At 49.2% G+C, this 23,628-nt stretch overlaps 1 protein-coding gene across 1 annotated transcript; it reads right to left on the bottom strand.

The window, feature by feature from the left end:
- Nucleotides 1–1,537: 1,537 nt before the first annotated feature.
- SLAMF6 (SLAM family member 6) lies at nt 1,538–23,401 on the bottom strand. The gene is made up of 8 exons (XM_043567845.1): nt 23,096–23,401; nt 10,851–11,183; nt 6,289–6,552; nt 5,729–5,848; nt 5,464–5,502; nt 4,392–4,471; nt 2,908–2,982; nt 1,538–2,544 (listed from the first exon to the last, which is right to left on the bottom strand). The coding sequence occupies exons 1-8, from the start codon at nt 23,142–23,144 to the stop codon at nt 2,398–2,400; spliced, it is 1,107 nt and encodes a 368-aa protein (XP_043423780.1). The 5' UTR covers nt 23,145–23,401; the 3' UTR covers nt 1,538–2,397.
- Nucleotides 23,402–23,628: the final 227 nt, after the last annotated feature.

Below are 23,628 nucleotides of genomic sequence, written 5' to 3'. Positions count from 1 at the left end.
GGGCTGGGGCCCAGGGCAACTGACGTGTGGGTCTCAGAAACCAGCCTAGGGGCCCTGCCAGTGAGCTGGTCCACCAGTGGACCCCCACAGCAGGCCCGCATCCACCCCTGCAGGCGGTCCCCCAGAGTGGGGAGCCACACGACTCGCATGCACAGCTCGGCAGCCAGCCTGGATCCCAGCAGTTGGCGTTGGCTCTACAGGAGGGGGAGAAAGCACCTTACCCCCGACTGCTCCTTCACCAGGGAAGGAGAGGTAGGAGTTGGCACCCATTATCCTGGCACACCTGTGTGCTGCCCTGGGGAAGATAGACCCGGTGCCTCGGCACTTGGCGTGGCTCCGCAGAGTTGGGAGAAAGGGGATAAAATTTCAGTTATGAGCGAGGAACGAGTCCTAGAGAGATTCACCGTACATCCGAGGGCCTATAATTAACAATATCGTACTTAACATTTTTCTAATCGGGTAGGTCTTATGTTAAGTGTTCGCGTCCCACCAAAAACTAAAAATTGAAAGTAAAAGAAGCTAGAGGACACCTCTCATGGTGCCAGTTATGTTTATAGTCCCGACTGTGGTCAGTTTCACGAATGCATACTTCTCTCCAGACTCATCGAGTTGTGTGCCATGAAGGACGTCCAGCTTCTTGTATGTCGATCACACCTCCATAGAGTGTTGTAAAAAAAAATTCTTATCTTGAAGATCTCAAACGCACAAAAACGTCAGAGAATTCTGCTCTGGGGATAAAAGAATGAAGTTTTAAAATCTGAGCCGAATAGACTGGTAAGGAATGATGTAAACTGGCAAACCGGCAGGGAAGTGGGTCCCAGACAATGTATCCCTTCTCCTTTCTTGTGGTGAGGGTTTGTGAGAAGACTGTAAGAATTCAGGAGGACGCAATTTAACAACAGGAATGGTAACAACGCAACACTGACGCTCACGTTTATCGGGCTCTGTGAATACACCAAGGGCTGCAGGCACATTGTCTTTAATTCTTCCAGGACTCCACTAGATGCTCGTTTATCTATTTAAAAAGTATCATTGAACACTGTTTTCAACGGTTGTTTATTTTTGAGAGACACAGAGAGAGCATGAGCAGGGGGTGGGGGGTGCAGAGAGAGGGGGAGACACAGACTCCGAAGCAGGCTCCAGGCTCCGAGCTGTCCGCGCAGAGCCCGCCGCGGGGCTCAAACTCACGGACCGCGAGATCATGACCTGAACCGAAGTCAGTCGCTTAGCCGACCGAGCCACCCAGGAGCTCGGCTGAACATTTTCTAGGTGCTAGATCCTGTGCTAGGTGGTCAGGATACTGAGATGAAATCATTGTGGTCCCTGCTCCCCGAGAGCGTATGGAGTAGTCGGAGAAAGAGACGTTAAATATAATAAATAGTCGATGGCATGTGATAGACGACATGGAAAGTGTGACAGAATACCAGGGGATGCACTTCAGATAGAATGGTCTGAAGGTCTCTCTTGGAGAGTGACATATATGCACCGACACCTATAGAATGAGGAGGAAGGAGGCAGGCAGAGAAGGGTCTGGAGGCAGATGTGAGCAAACTCCTCCGAGGAGCTGAAAGAGAATCAGAGAGGCCAAATCAGAGAGAGAGGGGTGAGTGGTGACGGCCGAGGTTGTAGAGGCGCCAGGCCATCCAGAGCCACGGAGACTCAGTTTCTTTCTGAGTGACCGGGAAGTCCCGCAGGGTTCATCTTAAGCAGACAAGTGAAGGGTCTGATTTATATTAAAGATATTACTCCAGCTGTCTTGTGGAGAATGGACTGGAGGGAGATAAAGCAAACCTGGGGGACATTTGTTTGGAGTTTACTGTTGTAGCCCAGGTTGGAGATGATGGTGGGTTAATTAATACAGGATGGAGGTTGAAGGTTTGGAGACAAGCGGGTTGATCTGACATACATGTGTGGAGGTAGAGTCCAAAGGGCCTGGTGACGAAACAGCTGAAGTCAAGGATAACTCCGGTTCCTGGTTTGAGTTAACAGGCTGATCCCCATTTTTCAGTCTAGCAGACCAGAGCTCAAGAGGTTCCGTCACGGGTCCCGGGAGGTATGTCTAGTAAACGATGCGTGAGGGTTTGGGGATGGGTCCGTCCGATTCCGGAGACAACATACGTAACACACGGTACTCTCTCCCAGCGAATCGCAGTCCTGCTGCTCTCTACAAGGAGAGAAGTCGTTGTCTTCTGAATTACCAGTCCCTGTCAACCGCAACCCCATCCGTTGCCAAAGAGAAAGTCAATATCCAGGCTTGTTCGCCGAGGTGTGTTTTGACCCGGAGCACATTAGAAAATGTTATTTGGGTCCCATGTTGGAAACGATGTCATTCCTTCGATATTTGACGTAGGCGAACAGGTTCCGGTCCTCTGAACTGGAAGTGAGGATCCTAGATATTCAAGTTCTCCAGGCAGAAACCACGCTGTGTTTGTTCTCTCCCAAGGGATCAGGAGAAGCCATGTGCTTCCTGCATTCCTGCTGAGACCCCTCAGCCACTTGGATGACGTTGCCGAGGGCAGTCGTCCGGGGAGAAATGGGCTTACTCTAATGGCAAAAAGGAAAATCAAGCAGGTTAATGGGGACCAGTGTCTCGGGCTATCTCTCGTGGCTATAGAGGAGGTCTGGAAAGCACTAAGTGACAGATAGGAATACGGAGCTAAGGCAAAACTGACTTAAAATTTTAATTTAAACAATTTAACTGAATTCAGGTAGGTTGGAAACTCAGTGATGGGTGACGGGCCTCCTACAAGATAACTTCTACGTTTTGGTGATGCCCTGAGACCTTCTACATTCCGCTGGTGTCTGTGCCATCTATCCCGTGGCCCCCTTTACTTTTACTTCCCTTATAAAGTTCTAAGTCTAAGGAGAGAGGTAAGCTGTGAGAACAGGGCACACTCACTGGCTCACCTCTTTGGACTGATGAACCGTGGAGTAAATTGTGGAGGAATCAGTGGTTTTCATAGGCGTTGGGTTACTTGTTTGCTGTAAAAAAAATAATCATAGACATTCGGCTCACAGACAAAGAGATATTTGTGCAGAGAAAGACAACGCAACACAGAGGGGCGATGTCAACATCCTCCAGGAGGAAAGGGTAAGAGAGTATGTAGCAAGAGGGGCTGGCGACCAAACACCACGAGCTCTCAAGCCAGAGAAAGTTGAGTGACATTTCCCGAGGCCCACACAAGAAGCACAACACCCCGGCAAACCAGTGGGCTCGAGAGCCAGAGAGGGACAGGAGGGCAACCTTGTTGGCGGGTGTGTGAAGAAAGGGAAGCGTTCTTTCCTGCATCGGACTCTGCTGTCCTTCGTCCACCTTATGCCAGAGTGTATAGGAGTATTGTATCTTTTGTCTTAGCTCCTTCGGCAGAAGTCCCCCGTGCTCATGGGTTTTGACATTTAAAACGAACTAAGGAATATTTAGGGCATGGAGAAAACCTCTGAAACTCTCCAGAGTGCGATTTTTTTTTTTTTTTCTGAAGAAGTGAGCAAGTTGGCTGGAGAGCCGTTTATTGGGTTGTTGAGGGTGATGCATCTTGTCCCCAAGAGAGAATTAGAAAGGCAGCAGAGATATTTGGACCAGGGGGAGTACCCTTCTTGTCACCTCCCTTCGAGGAGCCTACCTTGGAAATACCACGAGGAGCTGTGTGAAGGGACATTTGCTTGGGGAACCTAAGATTTCTAGCGGGATCATCGCTTCCATCAGTGGGTGAGTGCTGAGTTATCTTGGCTTACTTTTCAGAAGGTGGATGGTGTTATTTAGAAGGGTCGACCTGCGGATGCTTTACTTTGGGGGTGGTGGGAAATTGCTGATGTGTGGCAAAGGAGTTCCTGGTGGCTGCCCAAGGCCATCTGCTATGTTGCAGAGGGGAGGGGAGCGTTGAAGGCTGCTCATGCCTTTACCGTCTTCTACTGTTGCGAATCCTTGCCCCACCTCCCCCCCTTGAGAGAGTGTTTCTCAGTTCCTCTATTTCTACTCCATCCAGGGCAAGAAACCCCCCTGCCACACAGTTGTGCTCTCTGGAAACTCTCAAATTTCATTGAATTCCGATCTATTCAGCAAGTGTTTACTGGGAACCGTGCTCAGGGAACAGAGAGGAAAACATCATTTTCACTTCCAGGCAGCTCGTAATTAAGCTGCCAAGGGACAAGACTTACTGATGCGTCACGCAGTTAGAGGACCATGTAAAGTAGGGCGTGAGCAAACACATCATGGGCCGAGAGCCCTGAGGGCTGGCAAGGTCCCCCATGCAACGTCGTCGCTGCTGCCACTGCCTCTCCTCTCCTCCACAGTGGGGGGTCATTGGATTAAAGAGATGACTATGGTGACAAGTTTGCGTACGAAGACTCTAAAAACCGTGCCAATGATGGAATATAAAGCTGAAGGGACTCACCCTCTTTGGATGAGTGACATGAGCATACACGGTGTTCCCCGAAGAGATGGAGACATACTCTAAGTTATTCATGTTCTCTGCTGTTAACACAGGAAGGCACAGTCAGTGTCCCACTCTCTCAGTGTCCCACTCCACGGCACTTTGTGGCCCCAAAGAGGCAGTTGGTCGAGGCAATGCCCTTCCTTAGGGTTCATTCATTTTTGACACTCTTTGAAGTTCTGGGTTGAACTAGAGCCTTCTCAGCTGTGTGCTCTATTTCTGACCTCATCTCTTGGGGGGACGTGGTCTTGAGGTGTCCTAAAGCTTCAGCATCTCCCTCTGGATTCACATGTGGACCAGTGAGCTCCCGGGACCAAAGAGCACTGCCTCCACAGGGGCCAGGGAACGCCACTGGCAAGTTTAATGGAGCCGGGTTATGTCACATATAAAGTATTAGGAAACTTCTCAGACTCTATTACAGATGGTTGTACTATGGATAGTTATATTATATTATATTTATTATTACTGATGAGAAACCGGAGGCTCAGGAAGCTCAATTAACTTGGCACAAAGTCAAAGAGGAAGTGATGGAACAGGAACTCGGATGCCTGGCTTCTGACTCTGAACCTCACGTTCGTCCTCTACACACGATGTCGTGTATCTCTGACCCCTGAAATGAGACTCACAGCCAGTCTGAGTCCAGAGCCTGTGTTCTTTTTGGACTGGGTCTACTCAGTGTTCAAATCCCCTGGCTGAAAGAGTGACAGGGTCAGGCAGTTTGTCTTTGGACCTTTGATGCTCTAACCCTGTCCCTGCCCTGGACTTGCTGGTTGATAATGGACAGTGAGCCTTTCACCGGTACCTGGTTTCTCATCAACGGGGTGGGGAGCCACCCTCTTCCCAACGCCTGAGATCCTTCAGGGACAGACATGCATAGTTATGGGTCACCTCTCTTTCACCATCTGGTCCCCCTGAGTAATGGTATTCTGACTCCCTCCTCTCTCATTACCCAGCCTTCTGACTGGCCCCTTTCCTCCTTCACTAGGACTCCGCCTCTGTCTTAGGATTGGGAGCTAAGAGTCTACAAGCTCACCAGAAGTCTGGGTTTGCTGAGCAGAGAAATGAAAGATGCCTGAAAAATAAAATCAGGGAAATGGAAACTTGTGAGTGCAGTGTGAGAGGCCCCCACGCCCTACCCCTCGCCCACAGGTGTCTCTCTAGAGGATGTGGTGCAGGGGGACCCGAAGGGGAAGGGCAGCCAGGCCTTGAGGCTTGGTCATGCATTTTCTGGAGAAAATTAGCACGTGTGCGGTCACATCCCAGGGGCCGTCCCAGTGGACCTTCCTCCCTCCCTTTACCTCTCTTGCACAAACAGTATTTCTTCCTCCAAACAACAAGTAACACGATGACTGGACATATCAAAATAATAGTCACAAGTGCAATCCATAGGGTACCAATGGACCCATCATTCAAAAAATCTGAAAAAAGGAAAAGAGAAGAGCGTCTTTCTTCTGAAAAGACCCCTCCTGAGGGTCTCTGCTGAGCCTCTTCTAGGCCACCTTTGGGGGCTGGGTGGGTTCCGGCTCTGGGCAGCCTTTCTGGGAGTGGGAGTCCCCGTGGTGGACGGGGCAGGAGCCTGGTAGAGCCGGTGTGGGGAGCAGTTCCGACTTCTCAAGGACTTGGCCCCGGGGCCCTGAGTGGGCTGGAGGACTAGGGGGAGGGAGGGAGGAGAGGCCTCTGGAGGCAATGAGAGGTACAGAGCTGCGGGGGGCGGGGGGGGGCGGTGTTAGTCCTACCCCAGCAGTGTTGGGTGGCCTCCCCCTGAGCCCCTGTTTTGGGAAGTCACCTTGGACAGGAGGGACATACCACATCCCACAGCTGCTCAAGGCTCTCGGGGAGACCTGAGACCGACTGTTACCTTTGCAGAGACTCTGGGTGGAAACAGAGAAGGACAGTTGGCTGACAGGATTCTCAGCTATGCAGGTGTACTTCTCTTCGCTGGAGTGCTTGGGGTCCCAGGACAGAGTGAGGTTGGCTTCTCTTATAGATATGCTTCCTGCGACCTCCCACCTTACTAGGTTGTCGTCATTCATATTCTCCACAGAGCAGGTCAGGTGGATCTCACAGGTCCCATTCTCGGATCGCCAAGTGTGGTTGGCCACTTCTAAGTTCCTCAGTGGTCCTGCACGTGGGGAAAAGGCCCGGCCTGAGACCAAATGGCTTGGTCTTCAGGCCATTGTGAAAAATACCCTTCCCACCGCAAAATGCTTCTGTATTCCTCCCAACACTCTACTGTATGCTATGGCCTGTCTACTCTGTAAGTAACTTGGCTTGTATTGCCAAGTGATGAGGGACATCAGCACGAGACAGAGCAGCCAGGGGGAGAAGTGAGTGGGGACACACGACGGCCATCACCAACTAGTTGCGTGATACTGGGCTGCTCAATTTACTTTCTGGGCCCCAGTGTATTCCTGGCATCCTTTCCAGCCTTGTACACTGGCCTTGTGTGAAGACGTTGGGGAATTCAGCTGAGGGCCAACTGGCCCTTAGTCAGGGCAGAAGCCAGTAAACCAGACTCAAGAGCCCTATTCTCTCCACCATCAGAGTTCCCTAGCTGGGGTGGAAGATAAAAGCTCGGTGTCCTTGGGGACTTGTACTTCTCACGAATCTGCAGGAATGCCGGTCCTCATTGTATCAGATGCTGGCTCCAGCGAGGACAAAGAGATCCTGATGCGGAATGTCAGCAAGACGGAAAGGGAAATGTCGAGAGCCAAAAAACTAGAGAAAGAAGTGAGGGAACTGAACGAGCAAGTAATTCTGGAGAACCAAGAAGTACAATATATCCAGGCATTTGAGAAATTTCTAAGAGCAAAGATTAGAAAATATTGGCTATTGAGACGTCAGTAGCGCGGTGCCTGGGTGGTTCAATCGGACTTCGGCTCAGGTCACGATCTTGTGATTCATGAGTTCGAGCCCCGCATCAGGCTCTGTGCTGACAGCTCAGAGCCTGGAGCCTGCTTCACATTCCGTGTCTCCCTCTCTCTCTCTCTGCCCCCGCTCCCCGATTTGGGCTCTGTCTCTTTTTCTCAAAAATAAATACACATTAAAAGATATTTTTTTTTTAATTTTTTTTTTCAACATTTATTTATTTTTGGGACAGAGAGAGACAGAGCATGAACGGGGGAGGGGCAGAGAGAGAGGGAGACACAGAATCGGAAACAGGCTCCAGGCTCCGAGCCATCAGCCCAGAGCCCGACGCGGGGCTCGAACTCACGGACCGCGAGATCGTGACCTGGCTGAAGTCGGACGCTTAACCGACTGCGCCACCCAGGCGCCCCAAAAGATATTTTTAACAAATGTCTGGAGCTGCGAATCAGTAGGGATGTGGGAGTGGTACAGAAAAAGGCCACTGAGCGGGGCTTGGCCTGAGGTAACGATGACCCAGTAAAGAACGGAATGACCCCGACTGTCTGGTGGGAAGATATTGAGCAATGCTCTAAGCTTAGTTAGTGGAGTAGAGGTGGGACATATTCTGACAGAAAGGAATTTCATGGAATGGAGAGTGTTGGATTTGGAGTTAGGAAGACCTTGGCCAGACTTATGGCTTTGTCATTTCCTGGTTATGTGACCGTGGAGACATTTTTAAATCTCTCCACGCCTTATACAAACTTACATCTTCGTCTCACACCACCACATCAGGATACCCTGGTGGCTTCACCTCCAAAGTATATCCAGAATCCAAGCACTTCACAAAACCCTCTGATGGTTCTCAGTCTCACCAAGAGTAGAGACCAAAGCCCCTGTGAAGGCTCTCAGAGCCATACGTGATGTGGCCTCTATTTCCATACTGACCTTGTTTCTTGTTCCTCTCCCCTCACTCTGCTCCTTGGCCTTTGACCTCTTTGGCGTTCCTTGAGCCTGCCAGGCACAGGGGAGGCCTCTCCATTCAACTATCTGCATGGCTCACTCCCTCACCTCCAACAGTTCTTGGCTCAAATGCTATCTTCTCAGCCTATTATGACCACTCCATTTATTAAAAAAATTTTTTTAATATTTATTTATTTTTGAGACAGAGAGAGAGAGAGAGACAGAGAGGCAGACTGCAAATGGGGGAGGGGCAGAGAGAGGGAGGCAAAGAATCTGAAGCAGGCTCCAGGCTCTGAGCTGTTAGCACAGAGCCCGACGCGGGGCTCCAACTCATGAACCGCGAGATCGTGACCTGAGTCAAAGTCGGAGTCTCAACTGACCGAGGCACTCAGGCACCCCATGACCACTCCATTTAACAATGACTTCTGTTCCTTGTCACTCCTGATGCCAAAAGGTCCTGAGAAGGGTTTGGCGTTGAACCTCATGAGTATGGTTATTGCAGAAGTCATGCTTTGTCTTCTGACCAGTGGCTAAAGAACATTATCTCAACAGTGTGATGGAGACTGATACGGGGTCTGTTCTCAGACTTTCCACCGGATGTCTCTCTTCTCTCCAGGGTCCTAGCACTGACTTGATGACCTCTGGTCACCCAGAGTGATTCTGCCTGTAGTGGGTTGAATGATGACACCCTCCCAAAAGATATCTCCACGTCCTAATTCCCAGAATCTTATTCAGAAAAGGGTCTTTGTAGATGTAATTAAGTGAGATGAAGAGATGATTCTGGATTATCTGGGTGGGCTCTAAATCCAGTGATAAGTGTCCTTGCAAGAGGAGAGCAGAGAGATATTTGAGACAGAAGAGGAGATAACATAGGGAAAGGAGGAGGCGATGTGACAGGGAGGCAGAGACTCGTGTGACACAGACACAGGCCAACAAACATTAAGGAGTGCCAGCAGCATTCCAGCAGAAGCTGGAAGAGGCCAAGAACAGATTGCCCTCTAGGGTCTCCAGAGGGACGGTGGCCCTGCCCACGCCTTGATTTTGGACTTTGGGCCTCCAGAATTGTGAGAGAATAAAATTTCTGATGTTAGCCACCGACTTTGTGGTGATTTGTTTAACAGCTTCAAGATATCAATAGACTGTCCCAGGGTGATTTTGCCCGTTTGGTTGGAATTCCTGTGGCAGACTTTTCTAGACAACCTCTCTTTCCTATCATATTTACCTGTTCTGTGTCCTGTTCTTTTAGGGACATGACTTTGACCAATCTAACACGGTACATCTGCCAAATATTTAGGGGATTATAAAGGTTCACAAGTAACCTATTTGTGGTGACATCTTACTTTAACTGAAGTGCTTTTTTGGATTCCACGTCTTAACCCAAAGGGCTCTGGGTGAGTTTTAGACACTGTAGGCTCTCGGGTAGATGAGACGTACGGAATCTCGGTGACCTTCAAAGTTGCCAGTTCAAGCTTGAATCTCCTATACAACATTCCTGCTAAGAGATGGTCTTAAAGGCATTCAAGGCATCTCGAACACCACTGATTGCCAGAAGGATCTTTTTTTTTTTTTTTTCTGATACTGATTGGCAAGCTGTCTCATGGTTTCCATAATTTTATGTTGAGGACGTGAACCGTCTGGGGAAAATGTTCTTGGAAATTAAATAACCTTGTAGAAAAGATCTTTCTCGTTATCAACTCATCCTTACAGAGCACTTTCTAGGTACACCACTGTTCTGTATACTGATCATTCTCCACTGAGCCAGACGAGCCTTTGTGTAAAGGGACGTGTCATGCCAGCTAGTCATGTGGGAAACTCTCCCACTTACTGCTTCCTCTGTGACTGTAGGCAGGTTGCTGTGACTGACGCTGTGCCTCAGGGTTAAGGGTTCGTATCTACCTCGTGGAGTTTGGTGAAGATTACCCAACAGATACAGGTAATGCACGTGGTAACAGAGTCACAGCTATTTCAATTCTGTTACTTCCATTACATTTCTTTTTTTTTTTAAGTTTTATTTATTTAAGTAATCTCTACACCCAATGTGGGGCTTGAACTCGTGACCCCGAGATCAAGAGTGATGCCCCTCTGACTGAGCCAGCCAGGTGCCCCACTTCCATTACATTTCTGGTCAAGAGGGACTATTTTTTTTTAAGTTTATTTATTTACTTTGAGAGAGAGAGAGTGAGTGAGCGAGAGCAGGGGAGGGGCAGAGAGAGAGAGAGAGAGAGCGCGAATCCCGATCAGGCTCCGTGATGTCTACGTGGAGTTGGACGTGGAACTCGATCTCACAACTCTGAGATCATGACCTGAGCCGAAATGAGAAGTCAGATGCTTCACTGACTGAGCCACTCAGGTGCCCCAAGAGGGACTATTTTATTGGGTGAGGGAGAGTGATGTGATTGGGGGCCAGGAGTCACAAGACTTAGGTTCTATTCTCCACTCTGTCACTCACTGGCCGAGCAATGCCATTGAGATTGTTTACTGCTGGACCTCAGTCTGACTCGAATTACTACGGCTGTTTACCACTGGGCTATGGTGGATACTGGCTGTCACATAGGATTGACATACGTCCTACCTTTCAGTCCATACACAATTAACCCCCATGCTTTCACTCACTGAAGATCCTCAGCTTGTAACTGGAAAACACTGTAGAGGTTTGTGTGGTTATCTGGGCATGGTAAGATCCTGCGTCAGCCATTGTCAGGTTGCTGAGCTGTAAGGAGTAGTTCCTGGTGAATTGCAGTCGGTCTTTCCATTTTGGATTCGTCGGTATGATCCGGGGATCTGAAGGATCGCTTAGTTGTATGAAGGTTATAGATGTTCCGTTGTAAAGCCAGGTGATGGAATGTGTATCCTCAGATATAGGAAGCTTCAAGGGGAAAGTTACCGACTCCCCCAGAGTCCCATTCACCATCAGGGGGGTTGAGCTGGCTTGTGAAGCTGTGCTCCCTGTAAACACAGAAGAGAAATTGCTTTCACCGCGCCCCTCCCTCCCCCCCCCGCCGGCTCACCCCTTGCTCCCCACACCCTTTCCCTACCTCTGCCCATCTGTTAGAGCCTTCTGATACTGATGCCCGGACATATGATGAAGAGACACAGGGTTAGGAGAAGTGTGGAAATGGACAATCACAGGGCCCCCACCCCCAACAAAATGTCTGGTGTTCTTGGATAATGGGAAGTTGGCCCAGATGGTTCTGGCCCAGTCCACCCTCCTATCCTGGCTGGTCACTCTTGGGTCATGACCACAATATCTGACTCCAGCCTCTGAGTTCTCTGGGCCCGAGGTGGAGGGAGAGAGGGAACTGCGTCAGCTCCTTAGCATAGACTCCAGCAATCACAAGTCTTTGCTGATGAAGTTTAATGAAAGCTCAACACTCACTGATTATCTGCTGTGCCCAACATAGTAGGTTTGTGGGTGGGTGGGGTGGTGGTTAGAGGACTGATACTAGGAATTTATAGCTCTTTACATTCATTATTTCCTTCGATGCTGGTGCAATTCTGGGAGGCAGATCGGATGGATATTATCATCTCCATTTATACATAAAAGAGCGGGGGCACAGATTGTTTAACTCATTTTTTTTTCCCAGGGCCACACAGCTACAGAATAAGGGTCAGGATTCAGACCCAACGATTTTGACCTCACTTGCTTTTTGCTCTTTTGGTGATACCAGAAAATATCTTTTCTATTCTCAAAGTGGAGGAGCTAAAACTGATAAATACAGAAGCAATAAATATAACTTCAAAGGAATAGACGGTAGTCCTGTTCTCGTGAGCCTATCTCAGAGCCATTCATGTTTGAGCAAAAAAAGTGAAATGGTCGCAATGATTCTTTTTTTTTTTTAATTTTTAAAAATGTTTATTTACTTTTTTGACAGAGAGAGAGAGAGAAAGAGAGCATAGGCAGGGGAGGGGCAGAGAGAGAGACACACACACACAGAATCTGAAGCAGGATCCAGGCTCTGAGCTGTCAGCACAGAGCCAGAGTGGGGCTCAAACTCACAAACCATGAGATCGTGACCTGAGCCGAAGTCTGGCGCTTAACCGACTGAGCCACCCAGGCGCCCCTGGTCACAACGATTTTTAAAGAGGATGCTTCCCGAGCATCCTCTGCAAATACGTAGCATGCATCACACCATTTTGTGGTCCTGTGTTTGCTTGTTTGTCTAACTGGCCGTGCCCTGATTATCTTTCTATTTCGGCACTGTGTCTAACATGAAGGAGGATCTGGAAATGTTTGAGTGAGTCGGTGAATATGTAACTGTAACCGGGACCCCCAACCTTCTCCAGATCTCTTACTTCTCAGGAGAAGATCTAAGCAGGGAGGAACTACCTCTCGGGATCCTGACGCTCAGCTCTTGGGCGAGCTCACACTGCCTCTCTCCTTCCTTGATGGTCGTGCAGAAGCCAGGCACTGAACGCCGCCGGCCATTCCCACCCCCCCCCCCCCGCCCCGCACCCCATCTTTCCCATCAGGGGTTTAACGTGATGGGGAAGATTTCTCATCTTAACCTCTTTTCCCTCTAGGAACGCCATGGGGGACGATCCCAAGCAAAGTCTTGAGCAAAAGATGTATTTTGCCTTTTCCTGTTGTTGATCCCACTTACTGAAAGTTTAAAAACAGGCAAAACAGATCTGTTGCTTGACGTCAGGACAGTGGTTACCTTTGAGGAGGAGCGAGAGAGAGCAGGTAGGAGGGAGCAAAAAGGGGGACTCTGGGGTGCTGCAAATGTCCTAGTTCTTGACCTGGGTCTGGATACTCGGATTTATTCATTTTGTGATAATTCATTGAGTTCACACTTAGGATTTGTACAGCTTTCTCATCATGTGTATATTTCAGTTAAAAAAATGTTAGAATGACGACAAAACCCAAACCAAACGAAAACAGTTACAATGACCTATGAAGACCAAAAGGTGGGGCGCCTGGGTGGCTCAGTCGGTTGAGCGTCCGACTTCGGCTCAGGTCATGACCTCGCAGCTCGTGAGTTTGAGCCCCGCGTCGGGCTCTGTGCTGATGGCTCGGAGCCTGGAGCCTGCTTTGGTTTCTGTGTCTCCCTCTCTGCCCCTCCCCTGCTCTCCTCTGTTTCTCTCTCTCTCTCTCTCTCTGTCTCTCAAAAATAAACATTAAGAAAACTTTTTTTTTTAAAGACCAAAATGATCTGCTCATGTTTGTGTCTTTGACCTATTTTTTCTATAACTCTCCCCAGACCAGTTGACTTTGCTCAAACTACGCTGGCCTGGCCATTCCTGGAGCAAGCCAGGGCTGGTTCACCTGCCGTTCCCTCTGCCTGGAAGGGTGTTGTCTCTCAGGTGTGCATGTGGCTCACTCTCTCACCTCTAGAAGGTCTTTAATGCACACATTCCCTCTCAGAGAGGACCGCTCTTCCCTTATCACCACCCCTCACCCCTGTACATTCAGCTGCTTTTGGACTTCTTTTTCTCCGTAATACTTACCACCTAGCCTACTTTATAATTTGCCTTAAAGAAAAAAATTCTCTCTCCCTTCTGCTAGAACGTAAGCTCCCTGAGAGCAAAGGTTTCCGTCTGTCTTTTTCATTGTTGTGATCACTCTTGAACACTGCTTGGCACAGCATAGGCCCATAGGATTCATCCAGTGAGTATCTGTTGAGTGACTGGACACTCCGTTCTTTCTCTTGGAGGTTTTCTGTCCAAGATATTAAGGAGCAGTTTCTCTTTTGTAAGGAGCCTGGGTATACCCTGGGGCCCAAGGACTCCCCAGGAGCTCTTGCCTCCTGCCTAGCACATTCCTTGACGCCTCCTTTTTTTTTTTTTTTATAGATGGCAACTATTCATTGAACAAGTCATTCTTTCTACCGTTTGCTCAGTTCTATGCCAGTTCAGTGAGTAGAGCTTTAGAACTCACGGCATTCAGACCATATGGACCAGATCCCTTTTATGGACCAGTTTCTGGGTTGAAGATTGGGAACATGAATAAGAAATGTTGGTCCTCTGGGCTCACCATGTCGAAGAGGAGCCTACCAGGCAAGTGAGTAGTTTCAGTGCAATGAGCTGGGTCTGGAGCTAGGAAGGGGCTGACTTCTGCATTGACCTTGTACGGACCATCAATTGTACCCGGTACACTCAACACCAAGTACTTCTTTCTTTTTGTTGTAATTATGAGACTGTTTTCCTCTCTTTTCCAGCATCTTGGGGATAGAGACTGTGCTTATTATCTCTGTGTTCCTAGCACTGAACACAATTTCTAGCTCAATAAATGTTGACCCAACAGAGGTACGCGCTGTAGAGGAGCCCAAATAAATGAGCATCCGGGGCTGGGGGAGCTGGGGGTTGTCAGGGAACCCTTCACAGGGGCGATAACATCACAGCAGGGTTCTGAATAAAAACAAGGGGTTCCTATGGCCCAACTATTTGTGATTCTTCCAAGAGTGCCCCGCTCTTTCTTTGCCCCGTTGTTCCCTTTGCCCGGAATGCCCTTTGTCGCTTTTTCCACCTGCTGAGTCCCTATTTATCCTTCAAGGAGGGGCTCAAATATCTGTTTGCCTCTGCTTATATTTGTGGGGAGTTTGTTTTGGTTCGGGGGAAGGAGAAAAGAGTCTGGCTGAAAAAGAGACCAAGGGGAAGAAGGTAGAGAAGGGGAAGGAGAATTAGTCCCCTGAAGGTCTAAGAAGAAGAAAAAGGCTTAGGGCGCTTTGCTCAGGGAAGGGGAAGGTCAGAAGTTACAGGAAATGTTCAAAAGCCCTTCTGTGAGAATTTTGGCACAAGGAGAGCTGCTTTGGGGTCCAGGCGATGTGATTCTGTCAGCAGGGAGAACCCCTCCGCTCCGGAAACTCCTCAAAGCCTCTGCCCAGCTATCGGTTTTATCTTTTAGAAACCAACTAATGCATTGATGGAACAGGAAAAGAAACATTTTGAGTAGGACCCCCCAGGACATGCCTGGGCAGCTGAGTCATAAAGTGCCAGACAGGTACCTCAGCTCTAGGACAATATTAAAATCCCTGCCCTGGGACGGGCATAAACTTCATTAGCATACCGTATAATATATGTACAGGCACGTTTTCTGGGTGTGCATGTGAAGGTCTATGCCTGCCCATGACACGTGATGATCAGGCCTCCCCCTCTCCGTATCCATCCCAGACCCCAGTAAGAGGAACCTGCTTATCTACCATTTTTTTTCCATTACCCAGATTTTTATAAAGGTCCCAATGCTTGATGCGGATATATTGGTAGCTTGTTGTGGTTTTAATTTACCTTTCTCTTACGATCAGTTACATTCAATACCTTTTAATATATTTATTGGCCATTTCCATTTGAATATTTACTTTAGTCACTTGTCTGTTGAAATCTTTGATCCACTTTTGAACGGATTCTCAGTTTTTTTCCTTATTATTTAGGAGCTCTTGGTGTATTCTAGATACAAAATATATTTCGAAAATCTGTTTCTCCCACTTTGTGGATTGCCTTTTTACTCCCTTTTTAAAAATGTATTTATTGTTTAATTTACAACTGACTTGGTGCAACAATGATTTCAGGAGTAGGTTCCTTAATGACCTTTACCCATTTAGACCATCCCCCCCTCCCACAACCCATCCAGCAACCCTGTTCGTTGTCTATATTTAAGAGTCTTTTATGTTTTGTCCCCCTCCCCGTTTTTATATTATTTGTATTTCCCTTCCCTGATGTTCATCTGTGTTGTGTCTTAAATTCCTCATGTGAGTGAAGTCATGTGATAGCGTCTTTCTCTGACTGATTGCTTATCTACAAATGTAATGCAATCTCTGTCAAAATACCAACAGCATTTTTCACAGAACAGAACAAACAATCCTAAAATTTGGATGGAACCACAAAAGACCCTGAATGACCAAAGCAATCTTGAAAAAGTAGAACAAAGCCGGAGGTATCACAATTTTAGATTTTGAGTTATACCACAAAGCTGTAGTAATCAAAACGCCACGTTACTGGCACACAGTAGGCACACAGGTCAAAGGAACAGAGCTCAGAGCCCAGAAACAAACCCACAATTATATGGTCAATTAATCTCTGACAAAGGAGGCGAGAACATGCCATGGGAAATAAAAAGGTCTCTTCAACAAATGGTGTTGGGAACACTGGACAGCTACATGCGAAAGAAGCTGGACCACTCTCTGGATTAAAGACCTAAATACGAGACCTGAAACCATAACATTCCTAGAAGAAAACACGTCAACCATGGAAACATTGTTCTAGATACGTCTCCTTTGGCAAGGCAAACAAAAGCAGAATTGAACCGTTGGGGCTATGCCAAAATAAAAACTGTTTCCCAGTGGAGGAAACCATCGACAAAATAAAAAGACAGCCTATTGAATGGGAGAAGATACTTGCAGATGACCTATCAGGTGAAGGGTTAGTAGCCAAAATATATAAAGAACTTCTACAACGCAACACCCCGAAACCAAATAATTCAGTGAAAAAATGGGCAGAAGAAATGAACAGTGTCCAAAGAAGACATCCAGATGGCCAACAGACACAAGATGCTCAACACCACTCGTCATCAGGGAAATGCAAATCAAAACCACAAGGAGATGTCACCCCACACCCGTCAGAATGGCTAAAATAAAAAAAACACAAGAAGTAGCAGGTGTTGGCAAGGTTGTGGAGGAAAAGGAACCCTGTGCACAGCTGGTGGGAATGCAAACTGGTGCAGCCACTGTGGAAAACAGGAGGGAGGTTCCTCAAAAAATGAAAAATAGAACCACCCTACGACCCAGCAGTTGCACTACGGGGTCTTTACCAAAAAGATACAAAAACGTGTGTATTCAAAGGGATACACACACCCCTGTGTTTACAGCAGCATTGCTAACAATAGCCAAGATATGGAAGCAGCCCAAGCATCCATCGACGGACGAATGGACCAAGAGTATGCGGCATGTACGTTCAATGGAATATTATTCAGCCATAAAAAAGAACGAAATCTTGCCATCTGCAACAACATGGGTGGACCTGAAGGCTATAATGCTAAGTGAAATCAATAAGGCAGGCAGAGAAAGACAAATACATATGGTCTCACTCCTGTGTGGAATTTAAGGGATAAAACAAAGAAAAAAAGAGGCAGGCCACGAAACAGATTCTTAACTACAGAGAACAAACTGCTGGGCACTAAAGGGGAGCTGGGGCTGGGTAGGGCGATAGGGAAAAGAGGTGAAAGGAGTGAACAGCACACTTATCGTGATGAGCACTGAGTGATGTATTGAATTGTTGAATCACTACGTCGTACAGCTGAAACGAATGTAACACTGGTAACTACACTCGAAAAAAAGTTAGAGAGGGAGGGAGCCAAATCAGAAGAGGCTCTTAAAAACTGAGAACAAACTGCGGGTTGATGGGGGGTAGGAGGGAGGGAAGGGTGGGTGAGGGGCATGGAGGAGGGCACCTGTGGGGATGAGCACTGGGTGTTGTGTGGAGTCCAACTGGACGATAAATTTCACGAAGAAAATAATTAAACAAAAATAAAATAAAATAATTACACTTGAATTTTAAAAAATTGGTTTGAAAAAGGAAAAAAGGAGTCCGCTCACTCCTGTTTGGGCAGTCACCGCCTTGGGAATTATTCTCCGTGTTCTCCGTATTTGCTGCAAATAGAGGACTTGGTAAGGCAGCTCCGGCCGGCGTAGCTTCTCTCTGTAACTCACCGAGGGGCCCACCCACATTGGCTGGGTAACACATGTTGGTGACCCAGGTGGGACTCTTGTCCTTCTGCGACTCTGCCCTCCGATTCCCTGGTGTCTGGTGAATGGAGTAGAGGGCAGTGTCCCCTCGTCCTGGGCTAACCCATTCAAGCTCCCGGGGCCGGGCTGGAAGTGGATTCCTTGCGGGGTTCCCCCTCCTTGGTGCCTGTAACGACCACCGGTGTTGGGACCTCCCCCGAGATCCAGCGGCTGCACCGAGTGTTTTTATTCGGAAGGCTCTCTGCTGGCATAGGCCGGGTCTACGGCACAGATTTTAGAGAGTGTCTCACAAAGTCTGGGTGAGCTGGGAAAGACCATTAGGAAGACTGCACAACCTGGCTATCCGGGAGGCTTGGATGCTCCAGCCTGGCGGAACGGGAGCGATCGTCTTGAGACTAGTTAGAGGGTAAACTTGACCTCTTCGCTGGGGACACTGGACCCTGTTGTGCTGGTGTCTCGTGCTTAGAGTCCGGGAGATTTGCCGGACGTCTCCGTCCCGGCTGGTCTAGTATCTGTGAGTATGTTTTTACTCAATTGAGTGTTGTCGACTGTCTGAATCTCCACCCTGAGTGCCTGGCCGTTGTATACCTTGTCCTTCCCTTCTTTTCGGTACTGGCGATCTGTAAGTAAGGCCCCCAGTTCTCCGGTGTAACTTCGCTTACTAACAGTTAAGATAGATGCCCAGAGTCCTCGGCAGTCCCCAAGACCTTTCTTTCTCTAGCCTTTTTCTTTACAATTAAAAAAAATTTTTTTTTAATGTTTATTTTTTGAGAGAGAGAGAGACAGAGAGAGAGAGAGGGGAAGGGCCAGAGAGAGGGGGAGACACAGAATCCAAAGCAGGCTCCAGGCTCTGAGCTGTCGGCACAGAGCCTGAGGCGGGGCTCGAACTCACGAACCGCGAGATCATGATCTGAGCCGCAGTAGGACACTTAACCGACGGAGCCACCCATGGCCTTTTTCTTAAGGACAAGCCACTCGAGGCTTAAATATTCTGTGAGCAAGATCGTGTGGCATTTGTGTCACCCCTAATCACTGTATGTGACCTTTGGGAGTTCAGAGGCTCTAAGGAAGGTTCCCAGAACATGGGACAAGTTCCATTCTGAACAACAGCCTGTAGCCTGTAGCCTCCAGCACTGGAAGGCTTTTGAATTTTTTTTTTCAACGTTTATTTATTTTTGGGACAGAGAGAGACGGAGCATGAATGGGGGAGGGGCAGAGAGAGAGGGAGACACAGAATCGGACACAGGCTCCAGGCTCCGAGCCATCAGCCCAGAGCCTGACGTGGGGCTCGAACTCACGGACCGCGAGATCGTGACCTGGCTGAAGTCGGACGCTTAACCGACTGCGCCACCCAGGCGCCCCTGGAAGGCTTTTGGATACTCCCCTTTGATGTGAAAGCGAGTGATGTTGTTTTGCAGCAGCCTGGCCACAATAGACTTTAGAGGATGGAAGAAAATGGTCAGAAAATGGAACTTTATTTATTAAAAAAATTTTTTTTAATGTTTATTTATTTTTGACAGAGAGAGAGACAGACAGAGCAAGACTGGGGGAGGGGGAGAGAGAGAGGGAGACACAGAATCTGAAACGGGCTCCAGGCTCCGGGCTGTCAGCACAGAGCCTGATGCGGGGCTCGAACTTAGGGACAACGAGATCGTGACCTGCGCCGAAGTCGGACGCTCAGCCGACTGAGCCACCCAGGCGCCCCCCGAAAATGGAACTTTAAAACTCAACAGCACATTGCAATGGAAACTATTTTGTAGAAAGGTAAGAGATCCCCTGTGTTCAGAAGCCCCAACCTTAGCGTTACCAGACCTTGAAAAGCATTTGATTTATATGGACGTGAAAGATAAGGCGTGGCTGTCGGGGTGTTAACACAGATGCTGGGGCCCTTAAATAAGAGCGTGGTGGCTGATTTCTTTGAACATCCGGACATGGTGGCCAGGAGTTGGTGTCCCTGCCTGAGAGCTGGGGCAGCCACGTGCCTTTTGATAAAAGAGGTAAAGAGAAAGTATGGGTCCACCTAGGACAGTCTGGACCCTGCACCTGGTCTCCGGTTTATCAGAAACCAAAGGACATCTGTGGCTGTCCCAACACAGAACACGACAATATCAAGCCGCCTGCCAGATCCCCCTCAGCTACGGCTGAAGCCACATCACACTTTAAACCCAGCTACCCTGCTTCCTGACCTCGCTCCTCCACCCCCCACAGTTGCCCAGAAGGAACCGGTCAAGTCTCAAGTCGCAGAGATCTCCCAAGTGGATCCCCGGCCAGGGCGGAGGAAGGCCAATCTGTAGATGGGCGAGAAAGGCAGGGACGGGGTGTCCCTGAATGCTCTTGTAGAGGCCAAGAGGCCGACCCCAGGCCCCTCGGCCCGAAAGGCAGACATAAAGTGCTACCAATTGGCACTTTATTCTACATAAAAGATTCTAAATACACCTTCTCTGTCTTCCATGCCCATGGAGCCAAATGGAAGGAAAGGCTTACGAAACCTGGATATAAAGAAACCAGCTTCGGCAGAGAGCCCCGCGGGGTGTTGGAAACCGCGCACAAGTCGAGCAAGGTGCCCATGGTGCATTGCGAGTGCCACCAGAAAGGAAATTCAGAAGTCGTACAGGCAGGCAGCTTGGCGGCCGCAGCCACAGGAAGGGCTGCTAGGTCACGGGAGATTTTGCAGCACAGCGATAACCTCCTTGCCTCCTTATCAGTCCGCCCCAACCTACCCCCATGTGGAGACAGAGGAGGCAGCAAAACCGGGCTGAGGATGGGCCCTGATAATCAGATGACAAAGAGCAGTGGGAAAGTCCAGGGGCCCAAGCAGACTTCTTGGGGGCTTCTTAAGAGTGCACGTGATCTAGGGGCGCCCGGGGGGCTCCGTCGCTTAAGCATCCGACTTCAGCTCAGGTCACGCTCTCACGGTTCCCGGGTTCCAGCCCCGCGTCGGACTCTGGGCTGACAGCCTGGAGCCTGGAGCCTGCTTCGGATTCTGGGTCTCCTCTCTCTGCCCCGCCCCTTCTCTCTCTGTCCCTACCTCTCTCTCCTTCAAAAAATAAATAAACATTACAAAAAAGCGTTTAAAGAGTGCACAAGATCCAACTGACGGTGGCAGAGAAGCTTCATGCCTGTGGTCAGCAGAGACAATATACGGTCCAGGGATGAAAGAGATTATTATTATTAGCCGAGGCAAGTCAGGCTAGGGGGACACTGCCTGCGGAAGACTGGCAAACGGGTTTTACCGTCATGCCAGCAGCCCCTGGGGGTTTCAAATACTGGATATTTGTAGTTACGTTCACTAGATGGATTGAGGCCTCTCCCTGTGGGGCAGGAATGGCAAATGAGGTAACAAAGGCCCTTATCAGAATGGATATTCCCCTGATTTGGGCTACTGAGGTCGCTGCAAAGTGATAATGCATTGACTTTCCCATCAAAGGTCACGTCTGGGATAGACAGAGCTGGGGACATCACGTGGAGGCCATGCCCTGTACCTGGAGGCCTCTAGAAAGACGGGACAGGACGGACACGTTATCTCCCACGGCTCTGTTCTCCTTGAACTTCCTCTTAGCTTCGGTGATGATCTCTCTGCCGTGATGTCCGCGCCTCCAGCCTCTAGTCCTCAATTTCCAGCCGCTCCCCGGAAATCTCACGGATATCACCCTGATGTCTTCAAATCAGTAGATCCGACCTTGAACTCCCCGCCTCCCTTCCCTTCGTCCCCCAACTTTATCACCTCTGGCGACTCTGTCTGAAATCTCCCTGCCCCTTCCTTCCACCATCCTTCACATCCCCATTCCCCGCTTGATTTTTTTTTCCTCCTTATCATTTGTCACTGTCCACTATGCCATTTCACTTAGGTAACTTGTTTCCTCTGCTCAGATGTGAGCTTCACGGGGAACAGTTTTCACCCGCTCTGTTCACGATGTGTCCCCAGAAGCTAGACAAGCAGAGCCTCCCCCACCCTCCTTGTTAATTCTGCATCCACGGTGACTGTCACCGCGGCCCTTTCTCTTGCACTGCGGCTGTGTCTGGGCACTGGTCACTGTTTCTCAGAACTGTTACAAGAGCTTGCCACCTGCTGGCTAACGAAATCTGGGCCAGTTATTTAAATTCTCGTTGTAAAATGCGGTCAATATAGCACAAGCTCCCGAGACCTGTACTGAGGCTTATGTATATAATGCGTGCACAGTACTTGGCCCAGGGCCCTGAACAGAAGGCGTCAGGAAGTATTCGCTATTTTCATCCGCTACCCTGGCCTAGCTTTTCTTTTCTTTTTTTTAACTTTTTTTTTTTTTTTTTAACATTTATTCATTTTTGAGAGTGAGAGAAACAGAGCGTGAGCGGGGGAGCGGCAGAGAGAGAGGGAGACCCAGAATCCGAAGCAGGCTCCAGGCTCTGAGCTGTCAGCACAGGGCCAGATGCGGGCCTTGAACTCACGGACTGAGACCGTGACCTGAGCTGAAGTCGGACGCTTAACCGACTGAGCCACCCGGGTGCCCCATCTGGCCTAGCTTTTCTGTCTCGTCTCCTGCCCCGTCTGTCCCTGAAGCCTGTACTTTGGTTCCAATTACCACCGGCGATTCCCCAAACATGACGCGAACCTTCCCGTTTTCCACGTACTGGTCAGTGGGGAACGGGGAGGCAGGACGGGCCAGGACTTTCTGTGGCCATATAAAGTTCTGGCAGCCTAGCTAGCCTCTGATATGAATCACAGGAAGGGAGAGCCAGCGATCACAGTAATAAAATAGGGCTATTTCCAGCGTTTGCCCTGTGCCTAGAAATTTTGGCCACACTGGACCATAGGGTTGTCAATATTTTCGACGCGGACACTGAAACTCAAGAGGCATAAGGAACCCACCTGAGGTCACCCAGCAAGAGAGTAGCTCATTTGGGGAGAGAACTCACTTTCCTAACGGCAGAACTCTGTATTTCACAGCATGCTGGTTGTAAACTCCAAACCGTCTGCTCTTAGAACAAGCTCACCTCCCATGCCCCGCAGATAAATGCAGACACAGGGGAAGCTGTCAGCTCCAAGGCAGCGCCTCGTGTGCCAAGTGGAGAGGCGGTGACACCCACCCGGCCCCGCGGGGGACAGACAGACACCTATGCATGAGTGGTGTAGACTGAGCGAGCTGCACAAAACCAGAGAGTCGCTCCGGGGGCTGCGCGACCACCCACCCCCGCATTTACCTGGGCCGAGGCAGGAGACCAACGTGAGAGGCAGGAGCAGACAGAGCATGACGGCGGGGCAGACGGGAGCCGGTGGCCTCCTGCGGCCGGTGTCCACCCTTGGCACTTTTCTGTCATCAACTGAAAGTGATTCTCACCCGGACTTCTCCTTCCTCTCGGAGGTGTGGTAAGCCTTCCTGCGCACTGACAGTCCTCATTTGCCTACTATTCTGTTTACTCTTTTCTGAGTGGAGTGCAACGCTCTTAAGAGTGCGACGTGAGTTGCAATTTTCATTTTCTGTCTAGTTCCTTTTTTCCTTTTTTGACTTTTTTTTGCCGGCGGGTTTGGGGGGGGGGGCGCGCGGAATGGCCCAAATGACAGGTTGTGGTGTGGTGACCCAAGAGTCACTGTTGTAACCGTCCCATTCGGTGGCATGAATGGCATTCGAGGCCAATATTACAGGCTTACCTCGTTCTGTTGCGCTCCGCCTTGTTGAGCCTCGCAGACATCGTGTTTCTCTACAAACTGAGGTTTTGTGGCCACCCTGGGTCGA

Source organism: Prionailurus bengalensis, chromosome E4, assembly GCF_016509475.1.
Source record: "Prionailurus bengalensis isolate Pbe53 chromosome E4, Fcat_Pben_1.1_paternal_pri, whole genome shotgun sequence".
In the NCBI taxonomy this organism is placed as follows: Eukaryota; Metazoa; Chordata; class Mammalia; order Carnivora; family Felidae; genus Prionailurus; species Prionailurus bengalensis.
Note: the sequence above shows the minus strand (reverse complement) of the source record. Positions and strands in the feature narration are given on the sequence as shown.